The sequence below is a fragment of the Alligator sinensis genome, unplaced genomic scaffold (assembly GCF_000455745.1).
Source record: "Alligator sinensis unplaced genomic scaffold, ASM45574v1 scaffold1032_1, whole genome shotgun sequence".
Taxonomy (NCBI): domain Eukaryota; kingdom Metazoa; phylum Chordata; order Crocodylia; family Alligatoridae; genus Alligator; species Alligator sinensis.
The window spans coordinates 1232302-1254004 of NW_005842450.1; the positions used below are offsets into that span (position 1 = coordinate 1232302).

Genomic DNA, 21703 nt, shown 5'->3' on the forward strand with positions numbered 1-21703 from the left:
AGCCTCTTCTTCCTGCCTCCAGGCGCCCCTCCCCGCCCGTGAGCATGCGGGACACCTACGGCACCTCCTCACTGAGCAGCAGCAGCAACTCGGGCTCTTGCAAGGGCAGCGACAGCAGCCCCACCCCCAGGTAACCGGGCACCACCCCATTGCTGCGGAGCTGTTTGCCCCGGATTTTACCTCGGGACAAATTCGCTCCGCAGCAAGGAACGCACACACGTGTGCCAGCACATGCAGGAGAGGCCGGTTTGCAACCCACGGTGTGTCCACGAGGCAAGTGGGATCTTGCTGGATATTGCCTGTCCCCAGTGCTGCCTTGCCAGTCTCAGCTGCCCCGTGCAGGGCACTGGCTTTGCTGGCAGGGGACAGCGGTCCCCAGTGGGAGCGGTAAGCCAGAGCCCCTTCCCCTGCGGGTCCTGATCCTGGCAGGGTTGCCCCATGCTGCTGTGGTAGGAGGCAGGCATGAGCCAGCCAGCCAGGCTGCACCTTTGGGCCTGCTCGGAGACCCGGGATGATGAGATCTGCTGGTGCTGGGGAGGGAAAGGTGTTGCCTTTTGGTGTCCATCCCCATCCTTCCCCCCCCACAGCCCCTAAGCCCTGGTTCCTTTGTCTCCACCGCTCCCCTCGTTGTGCCGTGTGCTGTGCTTCCCCCCGTGAAACCCTTCCAGCTCCTTCAGGATGAGCGCACTGTGGGAACAGCCTGGCCGGCTTCTCCCCTGCGTGCAGGGGGGTCAAGGGCTGTGTCTGGAGTCTGGTTTTTCGGTCGCTCCACGGGCATGATCTGTAAGGTCCCTTCCAGCCCCTAACACCTATGAAACAGGGGGCTCTGCCCGGGCATGCGTCCAGCTGTCCGTGTCTGAGTGCATCTGCTGCTTGCTGCAGTGATGGACCCGTGACCCAGCCAAGGTCCTCACATGGCTGTGGCAATGACCTTGCCTGCAGCCCGTGCCCTGTCCTCCCAGGCTCCAAGCCAGGGGCAGCCCCTTCACCCTTGCTGCCTACCACAAAGCATCCAGGCTGCCACCGTCCCGGACCCCAGGGCTCGGGCTTTCCAGCCAGCACCTGGCTTTTCCCAGGTGCTTCAATCCTGCCATGCACCCAGCCCCGGGTCTGTGCTCTCACTGACTGCAGCCGGCTGGGGCTGATCCCTGTCTGCACCTGATGGCCACGGGGCTGCAGTCGATCCGAGACGGTCTCGGCATGAGGGGCCGAGCTGCCAGGGCGCGTCTGACCCCGGAGGGGGCTGAGAACCAGGCAGGTCTCTGGCAGGAGCAACATGGGCTGCTCCGCTCTCTGGGCCTGCTGACCGCCTTGTCTTTGCAGGCGTCCAGTCAAGTACACGCTGTGCAGCGATAACCATGGGATCAAGCCCCCGACACCCGAGCAGTACCTGACCCCGCTGCAGCAGAAGGAAGTCTGCATCCGGCACCTGAAGGCGCGGCTGAAGGACACCCAGGACAGGCTGCAGGACAGGCGAGCGCTGGGGCGGGGAGCGAGCGGGTCCCAGCACGGGGGCGAGGAGCAGGGCTGATCCGGACCTCAGCACAGACCCCACCCGGGCATGCGGCCACCTGGGACCAGGCCTCAGCGGCCGGACTCAGGCCATGCAGTGGAGAGATGCTGGATGCCTCTCCATGGGTGCTAGGGAAGGCACCTGGGGCATGAACCTGGAGCCCAAGGGTTTTGTTATCTGGTGCCCATGTTCTGGCTGGAAGAGGCAGGCATGTCCAAAATATGTGTCTGTCTCCCCTCCTTTCTTCCAAAGCATCCCTGCAGGCTGCAGGAGCTTCCATGGTCTTCCCACTGCGGGGCTTACCGCTGCTCTGACCCCGGGAGACCTGGGCCAGAGCCTCAGGCCGAAGGTCAAAGCCCATCTGACCCCTTAGTGGGCATCCCTGCCACTTCTCCTCTCTCCCCGCCATGCCACAGCCCTCATGGAGGGGATGGAGCTGGTGCCAAGGAGGGTTTAGAGTTGCCCTTGGAGAGACCCTTCCTCCGGGCACGGGCTGGCATCGATGCTGCCATCGGTGACAGCCGGCGGGTCTCTGTGTGTCTGGCGCAGGGATGCGGAGATCGAGGACCTGAAGACGCAGCTGTCGCGGATGCAGGAGGACTGGATCGAGGAGGAGTGCCACCGCGTGGAGGCCCAGCTGGCGCTCAAGGAAGCCCGCAAGGAGATCAAGCAGCTGAAGCAGGTGATCGACACGGTGAAAAACAACCTGCTGGAGAAGGACAAGGGGCTGCAGAAGTACTTCGTGGACATCAACATCCAGAACAAGAAGCTGGAGACGCTGCTGCACAGCATGGAGGTCGCGCAGAACGGCACGCTCAAGGAGGACGGGGCCGGGGAGTCGGCGGGGGGCTCGCCGGCCCGCTCCCTCACCCGCAGCTCCACCTACACCAAGCTCAGCGACCAGGCGGCCGGCGACAAGAACGTGGGGGGCTCGCAGACCATCTCGGTGGAGGAGGTGGGCGACAGCGGCTTCGTGGTGGCCGAGGACTCCCTGAGCCGCACGGACTTGCTGGAGCCCAGCAGCCTGCTGTCGTCCGGGGTGGAGTGCGGCACGGAGGAGGCTTCCCTGCAGGGCTCCTTCACGCTGGGCTCCCGCCTGCCCACCAGCTCCACCTACGAGAAGCTGCTGGGCACACCCACCGCGGTGGAGGCCGGCGTGCAAGCCAGCTGCCTCCAGGAGCGGGCCATCCAGACGGACTTCATGCACTACCAGCCCGACTTGGACACCATCCTGGAGAAGGTCATGAAGTCCCAGGCCTGCAGCCTGGGCAGCCCCACCTCCGTCTGGGTGTCAGAGATGGACGATGCGGTGCCCGGCACAGAGACTCAGGCCCAGAGCAATGCTGGCACCATGGACTTGATGCCCACGGACCCCAACCCGACCATGGTGGTGACCGCGGAGGCGGGGGCGGAGATGCCGGAGGGGAAAACGGGCCCTGGCCCGACTAGTGGCAACCCCGCCGTGCACCATACCGCCGGTCCGGCTGTGACCATCCTGTGCGCCGCGGAGGAGGAGACCCCCGAACCCGGCGCGGAGGCTGCGGTCCCCAAGAGCTACTGGAGCCGCCACTTCATCGTGGACCTGCTGGCCGTGGGGGGGCCCGCAGGGCCCCCGGGGGGCGCTGCACCGTCGCCTTGCACTCCATCCGCAAGATCAGCTGCCGCTCCGTCAGCACCCCGGGGGCCGGTGCCCAGCCCTAGCCGTGCCCCCATCCCGCCTGCCTGCCTCGCGCCCGCTCCGTGGCCCGCCTCGTGCCCACCAGACCACTGATTGTACATCTCATCCACGCCGAACCTTCCTTCACGTCGCTCGCAGGACAGGGGACCTTGGCCCGCTCGGAGCCGCTGCAACTATTTATGCAATGGCGGGAAGGGGTCCTGGGGGGGCACAGACCCGTATGCCCAGCCAGCAGGGCATGGACTGCCTGCCATGGCTGGCCACAGGCTTTGTGGAGCGGGGAGGACATCCCAGACCCCTCTCCGGACTGGTAGACCCTGCGCAGCCCTTTGCCCTTGCTGCTTCTGGACAGTTGAGGGTTCCTGCCAGCTGGCCAAGGGGACTTGTGTTGCATTTGGACTTGTTTTTGCAGGGCCCTGGCCCTCTCCTGCACCTGCGTGTGGTGGCTGTAGCTCTCCAGTAGCATTTTAGGACTGGCACTGGACTGCCAGAGACCCGGGAGGGGGCAGATGCTGGGGCAGACACAGCAGGCAGCTCCCCGCCTACCTGAGCAGGGTGGGGGCAAGTGCAAGACGCACAACCCTCCCTCCCAAGGGGCGCACGGCACTTGGCAACCCGGGGAGCGCCTCTGCTCGGCATTGCTCATCCTTGCTGCTCTGCCCCCACGGGGCTCACCCAGCCACGGCTGCGAGGGACCCCGGATATACCTCACGTGAGCCCCAGCCAGAGCTGGAGCCCCAGCCGGAGCCATCTCTGGGCAGCACCCCCTGGGCTGCCCGCAGCGAGCTGTCCTCAAGTTCAGTGTTGCTCATTCTTTGCTTTGCACTACGGTCACTTTCTTTGCAAAACCTCGAGCTCTCTGCATTGCTGCTCACTGCCCAGCCCTGCGACGGGCCGGCACGGTGCTGCTGGCAGGGGCGGGGGGTCAGTGCGTGCACTGGGGGGGCACTTTGCCCAGCTCAGCACCAGCTGGCGTGGCAGGAAAGCCCTCTGAGATGCCTTTTAACCACTCAGACCAGAACTGGGGACCCACGCAGGCTGCAGCCCCCACCCACCTTGCTGCCCCTCGGGCAGCCCTACCCACAGAGTCACAGGCACCGCGCTGAGTGGGCCCTTCTCTTTTTGCAGTGACTTGAACTGATGGTGTTTCCCCTCCCCGTCGCCCACCCCCCTGGGGGGAAGGCAGTGCTCTGTGCAGGCTTGGAGCCAGCCGGCTGGGGACCAGTGCACGGGTACGCGGCCCAGGGCAGACCCCTCTGCTGAGGTCTCCAGTAGCCCTGCCACCCCCTGGCTGCTGCCCCAGCTCCCGGGCTGGGCAGCTGCTGCATGTCCCCGCGGGTGGGCTCGCACACGCGCCCCTCGCTCACACCCTGCTCCAGGGTCCCGAGCCCCCACAGCTGCAGGCACTCAGACCGGGGCGAGAGCAGACCCGGGCACCTCGGGCTCGGTGTTGTAATATAAAGTATTTGGGGGAGAAGGGGGTGAGCTGAGCCTCTTGTGCAATGTACTCGTGGGTCCGTGTGCGTGTCTGTTAGACTCCCCAAAGCTTGGCCAAGGAAACCAATGTCCGGTTCTGTTTGAAAGAGAGAGATCGAGATCTTATATTTTTTAAATACAGACGTTCCAAGCTGTAACCGCTCCTCTCGTTTCCATCGTCCTGTAATCTCTGTCTGTCGGTGGCTGCAATAAACGTCAGTGGGTCTCTGCCGTGTCTGCTTTCCCTCGGGGCTGGGGGCCGTCTCCCCGGGGCGCTCTCCCGGCCGGCGGGGCAGCAGCCTTGGGCGCGGGGTGGAGCCCCAGCCCCGTTCGCAGCGCAGACGGGGCGAACAAAGGGATCGGGCAGGGATGGACCCGGTGCTGGGTTGGGGTTGGGGCTGGGGAACAGCAGGGGCCGGGGGGGAAGTGGGGGGCTCTGGGCCTGGGGGGCTGGATGTTCAGGTCTTCTTTGCCTTCTCGATGCTGCACCGCACGAGGTGATGACCGCTGCCCAGGCGAAGGGACCAAGAAGGCAGCATGGGATGGGATGCAGCGGCCCTGACCGTAGGTAAAGGCCCCCTGGCACCCCTCAGGGGCTTCTTCCAGCCTGAGTCGGGTCCCCAGTTTGGCCTCAAGCTTCGTGCGTGTGGCGTCCGTGCAATGCTTGGCGCCGGGGCCCCGCACCCTAGAGCCGCCCCGAGCCCTGTCCCCTAGCCGGAGAGATCTGCACCTGCTCTCCCCTGCCCTGGAGCGTGGACGCAGCAGCAGTGTGGGTGCCGGCAGGCTGGGCTGGGTTTCTACCCAAATCGTTGGGGTCTCTCTTTCAGCAGGGTCCCGAGGGCCTTGCCTTCCCTGGAGCGCTGTGAGCCTCCCCCGGGGCGGCCGCCAGCCTTCCCCCCGCTCCCCTGCCCAGGCCGAGGGGCGGCGAGTCTCCAGGTGAAGCAAGCCGTCCGTCTTTGCGCCGGAGCAGGGCACCTGGCTTTACAGGTCGGGAATGGAGCGATCCATGGAGGACTTCACCTTTCCAGGCGACAGCCTAGTGCAATGGAGGAATGCAGGTTAGCACCCCCTGGGCAGGGGCGCCGTGCGCGCAGGGGTTGGGTTGGGGTGGGGGCAGAAGACCTGACACAGCCTCTCCCTTCATTCGTGGCCCCATGCTGAGCCCCCACGGCTCGGTCCCAGCCCCAAGCAGCTCCCTGCTGTATCTTGCAGGGTGCAGAGGGTGAAATGCCCGCGGGCACTACGGGATGCAGCAGCATGTCCTGCGGCATCCACGCTGCCCTCCAGCAGAGCCCGGGGGGTGGGGGTCCTCACCGTTTGACCATGTGTTCGTAGATCACCGTGGGGATGATGGTGAGGGTGATGACGTTCCCGGCCGTCCCCAGGATGTCCGTGATCTGCTTGTCCTGCAGCGAGGGAGACCGGGGAGCTGTCACAGACCCTTCCCCTTGGGGCACCTCCGTGGCTGGCGCTTACCCTGTGATGCTCTTACCCCTGCACCGCTTCCCTGCACAGGAAGCTGCACGCAGACCGGGCAGCTGCATGCCCAACCTGGACGCCTGTGCGTGTCTGCACCCCAAAATCAGTCAGCCAGAGCCCTGCAACTAGGGGGTTTGGTGCTGGGGCAGGGAGGACGCCCCTCCTAGGTTTTAGCCTGAACCAGGCAGGAGCTAGAGCACAAGGCGCCCGGCATCCAAGTCTCCGGGCTCCCTTGCCTGGCAAGGATTCAAACGCACGTCCCTTTGTCAGTGGCCCCGTTGCAGAGGAAGGCAAAACTCCCCCAGTCCGTACCAATGTGACCACGGGGTAAAATCCCCTCCTGCCCCCAATGCAGCATCGGTCTGAGCCAAGACCCTCCAGCCAGGACCCTGCGGGGTTGGTGCCAGAGGAGCACTGGCACAGCCCAGGCCCCAGGCCCAGCCTGGGCTGCAGCAGCACCAGCGCCTCTGAGGAAGGCTTAAAACCCCCCTGACATGCAGTGGGGAGCGTGGGGGGACAGTCTCACCAGACCCTGGGCTCGCTGCAATGCACCAGATACCAGCTGCCTGGTGCCGGGGCCAGGCGGGATGGGGAGCCACTTGCCCGGGGGCTTTTCCAAGAGCTAACTGCAAGGAGCCTAACTGGAAGCATCCTGCCCCCAGAGCATGGCGCGGATGGACGGGGGCCCAAGAGGCCTTACCTTGAGCCCGATGACGTTCTGGCCGTTGACCTCGCAGAGGTAGTGGTTGGTGAGGAGCCCATTGCGGGTGGCCGAGCTGCCCTTGACCAGCGAGACGATCTTCCCCTTTTTGACCACGAAGCCGACGTGCCCCGCGCTGTCCTTGTGCATCGTCACCGTGCGCTGGAAGGGCCTGAGGGGCAGGCAGAGGCCATGTCACCCCCACGGGGCAGGTTGGGCAGGACCCCCGACCCCCGCTCCACCCCGGGGCACAAGCCCGCTCACCTGTCCCGCACGATCATGACGATCTTCTCGGGCGAGGCCTTCTTGAGGGCCCGGCGCGCCTTGTCGCTGCTCCAGCCGGCACAGTCCTTGCCCTCGATCTGCAGCACCTGGTCCCCGAAGCGCAGCCCCACCAGTGACGCCGGCGAGTTGGCCTTCACCAGCTGCACGAACACACCCTGGGGAGGAGGAGACGATGGCACTGGGTCCCAGCCCCCTCGTACCCCCAGCAGCCAGACCCCGACTTGCTGGCTGAGCAGTGGGCCCTATGCCAGCCTCTCAGCGGCTCGGTGCTCCACCCCAGAGCCAGCCGCACACCAGAGCCTGCTCCAGCAGATGCATAGGGATGCTTGCTAGGTTCCTTCCACTGAAGGAAGCCAAGCTGTGCAGTGGGGAAACTGAGGCAGAGGCCCACGGGGCAGGTGCAAAGGTGTCAGCAGCAGCCTTGGACCCCGAGCTCCGCGCCCAGGTCCCGGCAACCCAGCCGTCTGCCTGCACCCACCTGTCAGTTGCAGCCCAGTCTTGCCATGCTCATCCTTGCACAGGTGGATCTCCCGCATGCCCGGCTTGATCTCCGCCCGGCGCATGCCCGGGTTGCAACCGCTCAGTGGTGCCACCACCTGCCCGTGGGCGGAAGGGACTGGTGCCACCGCCTGCGGAAGAAAGGGCCGTGAGCCAGGGTGGCACGCAGCCAGGGGTGGTAGCCAGCCCCTGCCTGTTCCAGTCCTTGGGGCAGGCAGGGTGCTCTGGAGCGAGCCGCCCTGGCCGTGCATCAGCCCAGGAGGCTACGATTCGGTGCAGAGGCTCAGCTCCTTCCCACCGGGACCGTGCATGGGCTCGGGGCTAGGAACGAAGGGGTGAAGGGTGGCATTGCACTGGAGAGCCTGCTATCCCTGCGGGCACAGGGCCACGGTGGCTGTGTCAGCAATGCAACAGCCTGTGGGCAGGGTCCGGGGTGTGAGCCATGACTGACAGACGGATAGGCACACGGATGCCCGCTTTCAGCAGGCGCCTACTCACGCTGCTGGCTGGCACCAGCTCCAGGTTCTTCTGCACCTCCTCACTGTCGAGGGAGAGGCCCATGTAGGTGCCCAGCTCTGCCAGGTTGGGGTACAGCACCGGCGCGGGGTCTGTGCGGGGCAGAGGTGGGTCACACAGAGCTGGACCGGGCATCCCGGGGGGGGCTGCATGGCCACATCCAGCATGTAACGCCCCTTAGCAGGGGTAGCAGCCACTCCCCAGCCCCTAATGTGGGAGCACTGAGCCCCCTGCCCAGGACTCCTGGCACCAGCTGCCAGTGCCCAGCCCACCCCCAGGCACCCAGATGTGATTAACCCCTTGCTCCCCCAGGGCAAAGCGATCCCCCTCACCAGACAGGAGCAAATACAAGTTCCCAGCCTGGGATGGCACCTCCCGGGGCCCACGGACCAGCCGGGTCCAGCTCTGACTTACCGGTGATGTTGGGCAGCGCCGCTTCCTCTGCAGCGGGCGCTGGAGCCCTGGCAGCTGCGTTCGCCTGACTCTGTGCAGAGAGAAGCAGGGTTGGCAACTTCCGGGGTGGCCGGAGGGGACAGCCAGCCCTCGGGGTGGGGGAGCCCATCTGCCGCTGGCTGCAAACAGGCAGGGGCCCCGCACGGCCCCACCAGCCCTCCCTGGGCACGAGGCGCCTACCTGCAAGGTCTGATCCACCTTCATGTCCTCCAGCGAGGGGTACAGCGTGGCCATGGCTGCCTCCTGCAAAGGGGGACGGCAGGGAGACGTGAGGGTCCTGCTCCCGAGCTGGGGGTGGGGGTGGCGGGCAGACACGTCTGTGTGCATGCACGCCTGCAGGTGTGCATCTGGGTGGAAGGGGTGGGGGTCTGCACACGTCTGGACCTGGGGCTGGTGTGCGCACACGCATGTATTCCAGCCACAGCGGCTTTCCAGGGGTGCGTGGGAGGGGGCTGGGCTCTGCTGGGGGGTGGGCATTGGGCACCAAGCCCCCGGGGGGGGGGGCTGGCACGCCCCACAGAGGCTGTTTTACACGCCCGAGCACGGAGCCTGCGTGCCATGGGGTTAGCCACTCTGCGGCTCTGCCTCCTCACACCCAGCCATCACACACACACACACGTCTCTCATACACACCACTCTCTTGCACACCTCTCATATCTGTCACACACACATGCACGTCTCTCACATACATCTCTGTCCCACACGTCTCACACAACACAGCTCTCTCCCTCACACACGCCTCTCACACACACACCCATCGTTCTCACATGCATGCGCACACACGTCTCATCTCGCGCACTGACACACGTCTCTCACAGCACCCACAGATCTCTCTCAGACGTGCACCTAGCTCTTGCTCTCACACATGCGCACACACGCTCCCCACACGCCGCTCCGCAGGTGCTGGGTGCCGGTGATGCCGTGCACGCCCGTGGCTTGGCGCAGCGTGACTCAGCCCGGCGTGGCGCTGCAGGGTGCCTCTAGTCCCGGCACAGGCTCCTACCCAGGACAGGCCCCCCGGCCGTGCCCCGCAGCCTTGGCCGATGCCACGGGCAGTGCATTGTTCCCTGAGCCGGGCTGGCACCCAGCCCCGGGGCCACGACCCGTGCCCCACCCCTGGCACTGGCTGGGAGCAGTGCTCCATGAATGCCAGCCTCTGTGCCCCCGTCACCGGCTAAGCCCAGGTGCCGGGCCTGCTCCCCGCAGCTGTGGGGCTCCTGGGCCGGGAAAGCACCCGCTCAAGCCCGAGTGTCTGTAACCTCTGGGCACCAGGATCCGCACGCCGGGGAGGGAGCCTGGACCCCGCGCAGCCAGGCAGCCCCCTCCCCTGCCCTGCACCCGCCACGCGGCAGGCCCACGGCGTGCACCACGCTCAGCCCCCACCACGGTGCACTCTCTAGGCACAGATCTCCCCATGCGCCCACGTTGCAGGGACTGCAGACCCCACACCCGCAGGCTTTGCACCCGCTAGGCGGAGTGACCGTGCCAGCACCGAGCTGCAGACAGGCCACGTGCTTGGAGATTCATCCTGTGGAGCGGGTGGGGAGGTTGCAGCCAGGCCCAGCTACCTTGGGTGCTTGGCAGTGGCTCCCTTGAAGGCCACGAGGTCCGAGCCCAGCGTGGCTGGCAACATCTCCCTAGGGCAGCAAAGTGGGGCAGTTACAGCTGGGAACTTGAGAGCAGCTAAGTGACATGACCAGGGCCCCACAGGGCCCCTGTGGCAGAGCAGGAAGCGGAGCGTCCCAGGTGACACCCTCACTCAAACCACGGTGTGACAGGGGGACACGCCGGGACGCTGCCCCGTTCACAGCGCGGTGGCATGGCACGTCCCGGTCGGACAACAAAGCCCTCGGGCTGGCTCAGAGACGTGGCAGCGCCGCGGGCCGGGGGCTGAGCCCTTGGCTACTCCAGCAGCCGGGGCAGGGTGCTGAGCTCGGCCTGGGGAGCTGCGGACCTGACCCTGCAGGCAAAGCCACCCGGGCTGCGGAGGGGAGATGCCTCCTCCCCTCGGGTCCGTCTGGGGCACCTGGGCCAGGCTCCACCGCCGTATGCAGGCGCAGGCCACGACCGATCGCAGACTCATGGACAGGGGTCAGCAGGGACCTCGGGGGTCACATCTAGTCCAACCCCCGCTCCAAGCAGGACCAGCCCCAACTCCATCATCCCAGCCAGGGCTTTGTCTAGCCAGGTCTTAAACACCTCCCAGGATGGAGACTCCACCTCCTCTCTGGGTAACCCCTCCAGTGACCCTCCTCATGAGAGTTTCTCCTAATATCCAACCTCAACTTCTCTTGCTGCAACGTGAGCCCATTGCTCCTTGTCCTGTATCTGCCCCCACCGAGCACAGCCCAGCTCCAGCCTCTGTGCAGCCCCCTGCCCCAAGGGCACAAGGATGCTGGGGGGGAGCTTGGCTTTTGGCACCTCCAGAGCCCACAAAACAGAAAGCCAGGCACGGGACGAGCCTTCGTCCGTGGGTTCGCCCTTCCCCAGAGCCTCCCCTGCGGCCCGGGGCCGTCCAAGGCCCAGCCTGATGTCAGCCGGCACTAGTCGGAGCAAAACAAGCCCCAGCCTCCCCGTCGCGGGCTGTGGTTTCAGGCGAGGCGCGGAGCAAGGCACAGCAAGCCCAGCTCCCGGCACTGCTCAGCACCCCCACCCCGCAGCGCCCACCCAAGGGTGAAACGCTCCTTGTGCCCGGGCTGCAAACAGCAACCCCCAAGCACGCTGCTCACCTTGCAAACAGGCTGCCCTTCCCCGGCACACTCTGCCAGCCCGGGTCAAGGCCCGCTGGCTTTATACCAGCAGGGCTGGCAGCCTGGGAGGGGCCCGTCTCCATCAGCTGACTGGCAGTCACCGGCCAGGAATGCAGGAGGCAAGCAGGTGACAGGTGACGGGTGACTTCTAACTTCTTCCCAGTTCGAATGGCCAGGGTCTGGAACGGGCTCCCAAGGGAGGTGGTGCTCTCCCCGACCCTGGGGGTCTTCAAGAGGAGGTTAGATAGGCATCTGGCTGGGGTCATCTAGACCCAGCACTCTTCCCTGCCTGTGCAGGGGGTCAGACTCGACGATCTATTGAGGTCCCTTCCGACCCGAACATCTATGAATCTATGACAGAGGGAGCGCGGCCTGGCGAGGGGGCCTAGGACATGCCCCGAGCCAGGGGTGCACCAGGCGCTCTGCTTGGGGGGACGGAGCGGGTCTGATCCAGAGGATCTATTTGCAAGGGCTGTTGCTGCTCCCTGCAGCCCCCTGCCAGGTCTCCAGTGCTGCAGCCGTGTCCTGCTGCCCTTCTCCCCCCGCCGGCGCCCGAGCTGGCTGCAAAGGAAAGCACGAGCCCCCGCCAGCCCCGGCGCTCGACAGGCTCCTGCCACGGCCGGCGGGCGCTTCTGCGCCCAGCGCGCAGTGATGTCACGCTCCCCTCGGCGGGGACGTGCCGTCCCGGCGGCTCAGCTGTGATGCTTGCCGTTGCCATGGCACCGCCCTCCTCCACGCATGCGACACGCGCGCGGCGTGGGAAGCACGCCCACGTCAGAGCCGCGGGGACGGTGACTCAGGGACGCCTGAGTCAGCAGCGAGCCGGGCCCTGCATCCCTGACGCTTTGGTGGATGCTCTAACCACTGAGCAACGCTGCAGCCAGGGCACGGGTACGAGCAGGTGCACGAAGCCCCGTCGTGCGGCGCTGCTCAGGCCCCTCCACGCCCGTCACCGGCCCCCGGCCGTGCCCGCTGCGACGCCAGGGCAGGACGGGAGTGCGGGCAATAAGGCAGGAGGAGGAAGAGGAAGCAGAGCTCCCGAAACTGGCAACCGAGCGACCTTTGCCCTCTGCGGCAGGCAAGGCCCATGGCACCGCGCACAGAAGGCACCCGGGGTCCAGCTGCAGCAAGGGCCCCCGGGCGAGACCCCGGTGCGGATGCTCCCCCAACAGGGTTAACCCCATCCCGGAGCATCGTGCACCGGTGCCCAGTATCCTCAACCGCTCCGCGCGGAGCCGGGCGCAGTCCAGACCCGTCTCCCCCTCCCGAAACTCCCAGCAGCCCCACCTCTGCCCCGGAGCTGGGAGCGGAGAAACCGGTTGCTCCGATTGCAAAACTCTGCGGCGGAGGCCGAGAGAGACGACGCAGGAGGCGGGAGGGACGGCCCTCGCCTGCTGCCTGGGGCAGCCTGGCTGCGTCTCTGGGGCACCCCTGGCCGGGGCAGGAGGTGGGTCCTGGGGGGGGAAAGCACCTGGGAGGAGTTGCCCGGTGGCAGGCACCCACCTGAGGATCTCTGCATGCCAGTGCCACCCAGGGTGCAACACCTCCCCCCGGTCTCATTGGCTGAGGGAGCTGTCGATGAGCCCGCCCCTGGTGCAGGCATCCAGGTGAGCTCACCTGTGCAGAATGCGGCCTGCAGCCCCGCCAGTCATTGCCCGAGCGCTCGGTATTTCCCTGTTGATGGCGTTGCCAAAGCAGAGGGCACCTTAGCAATCGTCACACCCGACGCTGTGCACGCAGACCCTGCCCGGCCGCCTCCGCAGCGCCGTCTGGGATCCTGAGCCAGAAGCAGAGCGGGGTGCCAGGGGCAAGGGCAGCAGCACAGAGACTTCGTGGCAAAGCGCTCAAAGGCAGCGCTTCCATGTGGGCAGGGGGTAGGAGCCGACCCCAGGCACCTGCAATGCTGCTCCCACCCAAGGCACAGCACAGGTGCTGCGGCCGACTGCCACTGGCCGAAGGTGGGATCTTTTCGGGAGCAAACGCCCCCCCCCGCCTGTCCCCTCCGCTCCCACACATGCAGCAGTGGCCGGGAGTAAACCTGACAGGCGCTCGCCGCGGTGCCACCCACACCCGTACCTAGCGAGGGCTGGGGGAGCCGCGGGCGGCGAGCGATGACTCACGCGGCATTTTAAAGCCGGAACAAAAAGCCCCTCGGATGCGAGCCGGTCTTGTGGGCATCGAAGCCATGGCAGGTGGTGTGGGGGGAAGCACGAGAGCTGGGCACATGCACTGCCCCACAGGCCAGCAGCAGGCTCCCCATCGCTGCACATCCCTTGGCAGGAGGAGACGGGGGCCGACCAGCTTGTTCCCCCAAGCCCAGACGTAACCTCAGCCGCCCTCCTGCACGGGCAAGTCAGCCCGGGATCAGCTCCCCTCGCAGAGCAAACCCAGGCCCCAGCCCAGCTCCACACGCATGAAAAATATCTGTGCCAGTGACAAGCTCCCTGGTCCCCCTGCGGCCCTGCTGACCCACGCGGGGAGACAGCACGGAGGATGCAGGCAGAGCTGGGGAGAGCCTCGCTCCTTTGCCCAGCTCTCCCAAAGCAAGCAGCGTGGCCGGGGGAAGTTTCTGCCCCGGCATCGGGTGCTGGTTACCTGCTGCCGCGGTGGAGGAGATGCAGACGGCGTTCTGAAAGACGAGCTTTTTAAGAGGTTTAGGGCAGTGCAATGACAGCTGGAGGGACAGGCAGTCTCCCAGCACAACTGGGACGAATCCAGACTCTTGCCAAGGGAGACCAGGCAAGCCGCCCCCTCCAGAAGCCTGCAGGCCGCAAGAGCCGGTGCCCAGACCGGCAGCCCCGGGCAGCGCGCCAGGGGCACGGCGGCAGAGAGGCGAGTGACAAACCTGCGAGAGGCAGCGTTGAGAAAAGCCAGCATAAAGCACTTTTATTGCAATCATAAAACTCAATACTCTGATGTGGCGGTGGAGGAGGAAGCGATGGCAGCCATTCCTCTTACCATATCACGATGCGGGGCAGAGGGAAGGGAAGGGAGCCGAAGTGACGCCAGCGGAGGTGGAGCCGTGCACCGAACGGGAGGCCGCGGCATGCGGTGATGACCAGCATCAGGTTTGGCGCGGGAGCGCTGGGGTCTCGTCATCCCGGCGACGGCGGGGGCGCCAGCTTTCTGCCGCGGGCTCGTTCCTATCGGTGCCCCCCCAGGAAACAGCCCCTTCCGTCCACGTACAAAAGGCCCCTTGCGATGCTGCAGCCTATGTAGTGGTGGAGCACGGATGGCGAAAGGAAAAGAGACCCTCAAAATCCAGGAGGAGGAAGCGGGGGAAGGAAAACAACCACATGCTGGTAAAGGCAGCAGGCAGCAAAGGGGGCAGGATACTGCCCGCTCTGGGCACCGCCAAGGGGGAAGTGCTGGCGTGGTGGCACCACCCTGCCGGGAAGGGAGCGGGAAGCTACTTGTTCCCGTGTCTCAGTCCCAGGCAGGGAAGTAACACCGCCAGCCAAGGACCCCTTTGCTCCCCAGAGTCAGTCAGCCCTTGACAGCTCCTCGCTCTGCTATGGCTTTTGCAACGGCAGCGGCAATCTCTTTGTCATACACAACAGATATCTGCATCCAAAAAAAAAACAGAACAAAACCAGCTCCCGACATTTCCTTCGCTCCAACGATCCCTAGCACGGGTCGCCCCAGGGCGCACTAAAGCCCACAACACAACCAGATGAAGAGCTCGCCCAAAAGGGGGGGGGGGAAAAAAACAAAAAAAAACCAAAACCAGAAGAAAAACCCCTAAAAGTTGAGGTTTACGGCGTATAGTTTAAAAGACAAAAACACAATACAAGGAGGAAGAGTCAGAGGCAAAGCTGAGTGACCAAACACATTCAATCAAGGTACAGGGTTATACAACGAGTGTAGTGGAATATCAGGAAAAGCTCCGTACAAAGTCATGTGCATTCTTCTTGAAGCTGAGATTCTGGATTCCTCCATGTGCCAAACCTGGGAGAGAAGGAGGAGGGGGGGGAAGATGGTGCTGAGCCGATGCCACCTGCGGACAGCTGGGAAGGGGGTGCCAGCGGCCTGCCCCTTACGGGGGGACGCGACGCGACGCCCCACCTGCTCAGCACGAGGGGCTGGCTGCAGCCGGATCCGCAGGGTGCATCGTTGCCATCACCCCCCTTGCATCTCAAGTCTCAGCCCAATTGCCCCGCACCCGGGACCTGACACCCGCCTCCCGGACCCTGCCCCAGAGCCCCCCCACCTACCCAAGGACAGGGAGCGGGGGCTGGGCGCCTCCTGTCATTCCAATTTCATAAGCTCCACGTCAAAGATTAGGGTGGCGTTGGGCGGGATGATGCCGGGGTGGCCGGTGGAGCCGTAGGCGTAGTCCGGAGAGATGGTCATCTTCGCTCGCTGGCCCACGCTCATCTGCGGGAGACACAGAGCACAGCTGGGCGGAGGCAGCGCGGGGACACGGCACGCCACAGTCTGAGCCCGGCTGCGCCCGCCGGCTGGGACCTGCCTTGTGGAGAAGCCTCCGGCGCTGTGCAGAGCCCGCGTGCAGGGCCGGGCTTCGGGGCAATGCTGCAGCACGCAGCTGGCACAGCCTGCCCTGCTGCGCCAGGCCATGCTCAGCCCACGCACCCTCTGGGGCAGGTGCTCTGGGCACCACGCTGAGCACAGCAGGGCCCGTGCCCACAAAGCTCGACAGTAGTGCAAGCAAACATCAGACAGGGAACCACCGCAGCGCCGGCCAGGGACGCGACAGACGGCCGAGCTGCGGGAGATGCTGGAGGAAGCGGCTGTCCCCCCAGACGCAGGGCAGCCCGTCCCTGGGAGTGACCAGCTGGTCACACAGCGGGGTTTTCCAAGTCTCCACTTCTGCGTCAGGTATGTGCGATTAGGGATAATTAACAGCTAGTTAATTAGCAGTAACTGCTCCCTAGTGCAACCCCTGCCATGCTGCACCTTGTCCCAGGCTGTCCCTGCAGACATGGGTGTGTTCCCACGCACCCAGATGCCACCTTCTTCCTGCTAAGGACTCGGGAAAAGGGGTGGCACTGGGGACTGCCGCCCTGTAGCCCAGCTAACAGACCCGTGCCAAGGTCCCTCTGCCTCAGCCCAAGCGGGCACCTCCTCCCTCAGCAGCAGCGTGCCCAGGACCCTGGCAAGGAGCAATGCATGAATGTTCCCACCCAGGGCACTGCAGCCCCAAGACTCAGCCCACCTTCCCATATGACAACTTCAGACCCTGTGAACTGGTGCCAGGCTCCTCACCTCTGCAGGACGCTGGCACGTGGCAGGGAGGGGACAGGAACCGCAGTGCAGGTCCCAGCCCCCCCCCAGCCATGCAGCGCGGGCACCGGAGACCGCAAGCCTCTTTTCTCGGAGAGATCAGCACCCGGCCCGCAAGAGCCCAGCACAGCGCAGCACCCAGCGGGGCCTCAGAGATGCTCCCTGGCTCATGGCACCCTTCACCTTACACACTCATACACACACGCACGTGCACGTGGGGAAACCAGGCCCTCTGCAGTAATAAGGGGCCGGGTGGAGCAACCTCCTTATCCTCCCAAATCCAAGGGGCGTCTGAGCGCAGACTCCAGCAACCCACGCTGGGGTTTGGCCAGGAGATGCCAGCCAGCACCTGCCTCGCCGAGCGAGGGTGGCTGGGCTGCACGCTGCGAGGGAACGGGAGTCAGCCGCCTCTGCCCCTCGCCGGGACGCTGGCTTCAAAGCGAGCGTCGCGGCTGAGTCACGGCCCGTGGGCGTCCCTCCGAGGCGCACGGGCAGGTGGCGAGGCAGCAGGTGACATTTCCTCCCCCACTCCCACCACGGAGGTGGTGAGGACAGCACGAGAACAGTCTCTCCCCCAAGCTGTGCATCCACGGGGAGGGGGGCAGAGCCACGCACCTGGGCGACCCCTTCTTCCCAGCCGCGGATCACCTCCTGCTTGCCCATCACGAACTTGAATGGCTTGTTCCTGTCACGAGAGGAGTCGAACTTCTTCCCGTCCTCCAGCATACCTGGGGAGAGGACACACGTCAGCGGGGACGGGGGACACGCGTGCATGCGCACACAGAGCCCGCAGCCACCGCGTTGCGCAGGCAGCCCATCCCGACACGCTGCATCCAGGAAGGCCGGACATCTCAACCGGGCAGAAGTCGATGCACGAGACCAAGGTGGAGAGCATGGAAGGAGGGACCCTCCCAGCTCTCCAAGGCGCCGCGGCCCCTACCCCCTCCCCAGATCAAAGCCCCGCCGGCAGCGAGAGCAGCCGGAACCCAACCCCGACAGCCCGGCGGGCAGGAAGTCGTGCTGCACCGAGCTTCCTGGTCCGAGCCCACAGGCAGGGTTTCCACCGTGCACGCGACGGCTGCTGCAGTGCAGCGCAGCGCCGCCCAGCCCCCTCCCCGGCTCGCTCAGCGCCAAGGCCTGGCCGGCCACCTGCTGCACACACGCATGCTCCAGGGCAGGCCCGCCCCACGCAGCTAAGCCGTGCACATGCAGCTCCTTCGGATACAACGCGGTGAAGAGCCCCGCTGCTAAATATAACCCGGGAGAAGGACCTGCCTCCTGCCCGGGCAGTGCCCTCCCGGGAGCTCCCGTGACCTTCTTGGGGAATCTGGGAGCCTGTGCTGCTGGAGGAGCGCGGCGGGACTTGTGCGCAAGCCAAGTTTCCTTTACAGAAGCAGTGTAGCTAGACGCCAGCTCTCTCGGGGAGGCAGCTGGGGAAAGGCGGCTTGCTCAGAGCCACCTCCCCATATCCCGCCGTGCCCGCAGTCACCCAGCACCCCATGCATACGCCAGCCCCATTCAAGGGACAAACTGGGATCCAGGGAGAGCTACGCCCCGGCAGCGTGGCCAACAGCTGCAATGGCTGCTGCAGCACCAGAGCACGCAGGGGACCGGGACCCGAACCGCAGCTCGTCACTGCAAAAAGGCAGCCTGGTGCCCTGGCAGGTCTCCCTGCCCCAGTAACCCCGGACTGGGCCAACAACGGGTCACTGGAAGGCCAGCCCCCCGGAGCAAGGCAATCATTAAGGGCAGTGCACATGCTTTGTGTTTCCCTGGGGCCTCACAACCCTCCACGCCAACCTGTTTTCAGCCTTGGAAAAAATGAGCTTGCTGTCTGGCTGGCAGCATGGGTGCAGATGTGCCCCCTTCCTCCTCCTCCTCAGCACGGCCCCTGAGTCGCTGCCTGCAGACGCAGCGCCCCGCGCCGGGGCCCAGCACCGCGCAGCGCAGCGCAGGAGCCGGCGCGGCTGGGAAGCAACCAAAGAGGAAGCAGGGGAGGGCCCCGGCCCCCACGGCAGAAGGAAGAAGAGAATGGGAGGAAGGGGCCGGGCGGCGTCCATCCCCAGCCAGCGCTGCTCAGAGGCCCGGCATCCCGAACCCGCACGCAGACAGACTGTGGCGGGGGAACAGGACGTGGCCTGCGGCTCCTGCCAGCTGATCTGCTGGAACCGGTCTGTCTGTCTGTCTGCCTGCTCGTACCCCATCACGTGACGCCAAAGAAGGGTAACTTTATGCTGCTCCCCTCAGCGGGAAGCTGCCCCGGTGCCAGTGGGATAGGAGCAGACAGATGGGATGTATTTGCACCGGGGTAAGTCTCCTCTTCCCCATCTCTCCGCCTGCACAGAAAGGCCCGTCAGCTCCATGCTCCCAGCAAGGCTCTGCCACCTCCCCGAGCCCGTCCTCAAACCACACGCAGCCAAAGCCTGGCTGCTCTGCGACCTGCCTGGGCCGACCACCCCCGCCCTGCTCGCTGCAGATGGAGCGACAGGCTGCGGCACGCCGCGACCCACGACGGAGCCATCTGCAACGGGCACAACCACCCCGCTCCAATCCCTCCCCTGCCTGGGCTCCAAGAGCCAGCCCGACCCCCTCGGACCCACGAACCCCGGGGCAGCGGGCAGCGCGGAGGCGGACAGGGTTGTGCCACAGGGCGTGGATGGCACTTCCCTCTTTTACACCGCAGCACTGCCAATCCAGGCTGGGGAAGCAGCTCGAGAGGAGGAGAAAACCACTCCTCCCACTGCTTCTCACTGCAGCCTGCCCTGTTGGCAACCCCGTGTCCGCCGCCACCTCCGCCAGGCTGGGACTTGCGGCCCAGTAAGAGGCTGGTGGGTTAGAGCCGCTGACCGACTGACCTCTCCCCGGCAGCCTGAGCCACAAGAAAAGAGCCCCGACCGGCGACAGAGAACCTGAGCCCACAGCGGGGTCCAGCAGGGGCATGCACCCCCGGGAGGCATGCACCTATCACCCCGGGGGGCATGCACCCCAGCTCCCAGAGCCCGAGCTGAGCCGTGCCTGCATCCCGGGCAGGAGGTGCGAGCCGCAGGATGCTGCCCCGCGCCTGGGTCAGCCTGTCCTCCGGATGAGCCAGCCGCTCACAGGCCACGAGCCCCGATGCAGAGGCATGAACACCGGGAGCATTACCACAGTCCCGCTGGTGTCCTGCAACCCATCCCAGAGCGGTGGCAGGCTTCACAGCCTAGCACCCAGGGGTGGGGAGGAAGCCCTCCTGCTCAGCACCCGGCACAACCCCGGCTGCAGCACGAGCACCCGGCGCTCCCCCCCGCCGACTTACAGCCGCGCCCGCAAACCACGGTTTGCTCTCGCTGTTTTCTCACAACCGGCTTCCTGTGCACCAGACGCTTGCCCTCGGCCGAGCTCTCTGCGCCAGCTCTTGCAACAAGGCCGGGTAGCGAAGGGCTCCCCGAGAGCCCCAGATGCCTTTGACGTTGCCAGGAGCGGGGTTTCCTCGTGCAAGCAGGACCGCCATCCTGAGCAGCGGCTCTTGGCGGGTGTGCTTCGCCACAATAGCGCTAGCTCCCTCACTGACACACGCAGCACAGGTTTGTCGCTCACACTCACCCCAGGGCTGATCTGGATTTGCACACACGTGCACCCCCCCCCTTGTTAAAGGTAGGTATGGTGCTGATGGTTGACTCTGATCCATAGTTGAGCTGGCCCCGGGTCTGGCTCCGAGCAGACAGGTGTCTATGGTGCAAACCGAGATGGGCACGTGCCCAAGAGCAGCCTGGAGGTGGGTCCTGCTGGGACCGGGTGGCGGTGCCGTCTGACCCAGGCCACACAGGGCCAGGTCGGGGGGGGATCCTGGTCTGGGATGGTCAGGAGCGCCACGCATGAAGGCAGCCCCTGACCCCAACCGAGCTCAGGGAGGAGGGCTGGGTCAGCTCCCTGGAGGGCAGCACACCCCTCGACGCCGTGAACGCGCCGCTGCAAGGAAGCTGGCACAGCCGGGTCTTGCTACAGCAGACCAGCAACAGGGTCTTGATACAGCAGCCCCGGCAAAACAGAGCGGAGCTCGACAGGGCGACACCGGAGCAGTGACCAGCTCAGACCTCGCTCAGCTGAGCTGCTTTCCCACCAGCCCAAGCGCTCGCAAGGCCTTCGGGGCACGTGCAGGGCGAGGGAGACTCCAGCCGACCTTCCCGTGCCGAGGAGCTGAACCAAACCGAGCAACTCAACGAAGTTTAACAACGCCGACGGCCAGCAAGCCACGGAAAGAGACGTTAAACACAAAGCAGCTCCTGGCAATAAAGAACAGGGTGACTTTGGGCTTCGCCTCCTACCCGCGCTCTTGCAGCTCCCTTCGGAGAGCAGCGCGCGCCGAGCTCTGCCTTACGGCTGTCGTTTCGGCTGCTCCAGATGGGAGGGAACTTATTCAAGAGCCGCGGGGCGCGGGGCACGGAGCCGTGCGCGCTGCCACCGTCGGCGGACGAGCTCCCCGGCCCCGCTCCGCAGAGCAGACCTTGACTCATCCCGCTCTCACGTGTGCAGGTGCAGCGCGGGGGTTACCGCCGGCCTCCGCTGCATGCAGCGGGCCGAGTTTTGCTTTCGCTGCCTCCCTCCACCCCCACAGCTCACAGCAGGCGGGGGCTCGCCCCCCTCGAGAGTCGAGGCGATGCGACACGAGGCACGGCCGAGCTCACCCCCAGCCCCAGCGACCCCCCGCTGCTCTGGGGATAGGAAGAAGAGGGTTGAGAGTCATAGCCATCGATGGAGGGAGGGGGGAAGGACGCCCAAACAGCGCTCCCTCGCCTCAGTGAGGGGCTCAGAGCCCGAGGGAAGGCACCTGTGCTGTCCCAAGGACCGCGAGCGCGCCCGGCGGCGGAGCAGGGACTCCAGGGCTGGCAGGCAGCGAGGCTGGCCCACCGAGAGCCACTTGACTGCCTGCCAGCCATCCCTTTGTTCTTCCATCAGCGGAGGAAACGGGGCTGTCGGCAGACGGAGCTGCCGGGGGACGGCCGAGCCGCTTCCTCTCCTCTCCCCTCCCCGCGCCAGGGCCAAGAGGGCAGCGGGGAAAGGAGGAGAAGCAGATGGACGTTGGAGGAGGGGGGGGCAGGCACGCAGCGCACACGTCCTCGCCGTCGGGAGGT

At 65.7% G+C, this 21703-nt stretch overlaps 3 protein-coding genes across 6 annotated transcripts in view; 1 reads left to right on the forward strand and 2 right to left on the reverse strand.

The window, feature by feature from the left end:
- SNPH (syntaphilin) overlaps window positions 1-4631 on the forward strand; it is a 13952-nt gene extending 9321 nt beyond the window's left edge. The window contains 4 exon segments of the mRNA XM_025212214.1: window positions 23-130; window positions 1324-1473; window positions 2063-3126; window positions 3129-4631. Coding sequence (XP_025067999.1) covers window positions 23-130; window positions 1324-1473; window positions 2063-3126; window positions 3129-3214 — 1408 coding nt within the window. The 3' untranslated portion in view covers window positions 3215-4631.
- A 136-nt stretch (window positions 4632-4767) lies between these two features.
- Window positions 4768-11387, reverse strand: SDCBP2 (syndecan binding protein 2). The gene is made up of 9 exons (XM_006030512.3): window positions 11328-11387; window positions 8779-8841; window positions 8560-8629; window positions 8128-8237; window positions 7610-7760; window positions 7111-7309; window positions 6847-7018; window positions 5982-6073; window positions 4768-5703 (listed from the first exon to the last, which is right to left on the reverse strand). The coding sequence occupies exons 2-9, from the start codon at window positions 8830-8832 to the stop codon at window positions 5649-5651; spliced, it is 903 nt and encodes a 300-aa protein (XP_006030574.1). The 5' UTR covers window positions 8833-8841; window positions 11328-11387; the 3' UTR covers window positions 4768-5648.
- A 2821-nt stretch (window positions 11388-14208) lies between these two features.
- On the reverse strand, window positions 14209-17862 carry FKBP1A (FK506 binding protein 1A). Of its 4 annotated transcripts, none has more exons than XR_003095685.1 (5): window positions 17755-17774; window positions 17208-17320; window positions 15563-15725; window positions 15241-15296; window positions 14209-14559 (listed from the first exon to the last, which is right to left on the reverse strand). XR_003095685.1 is itself a non-coding variant. In XM_025212194.1 (4 exons), exons 2-3 carry the CDS (start codon window positions 17316-17318, stop codon window positions 15597-15599), a joined length of 240 nt encoding a protein of 79 aa, XP_025067979.1. In that variant the 5' UTR covers window positions 17319-17320; window positions 17742-17862; the 3' UTR covers window positions 15164-15296; window positions 15563-15596. The 4 variants fall into 4 exon arrangements, 2 of the variants coding, with proteins under 2 accessions (XP_025067979.1, XP_006030575.1); XR_003095684.1 differs by having other exon boundaries at window positions 14209-14912; XM_025212194.1 differs by lacking the exon at window positions 14209-14559 and having other exon boundaries at window positions 15164-15296; window positions 17742-17862.
- Between the last annotated feature and the right edge of the window lie 3841 nt (window positions 17863-21703).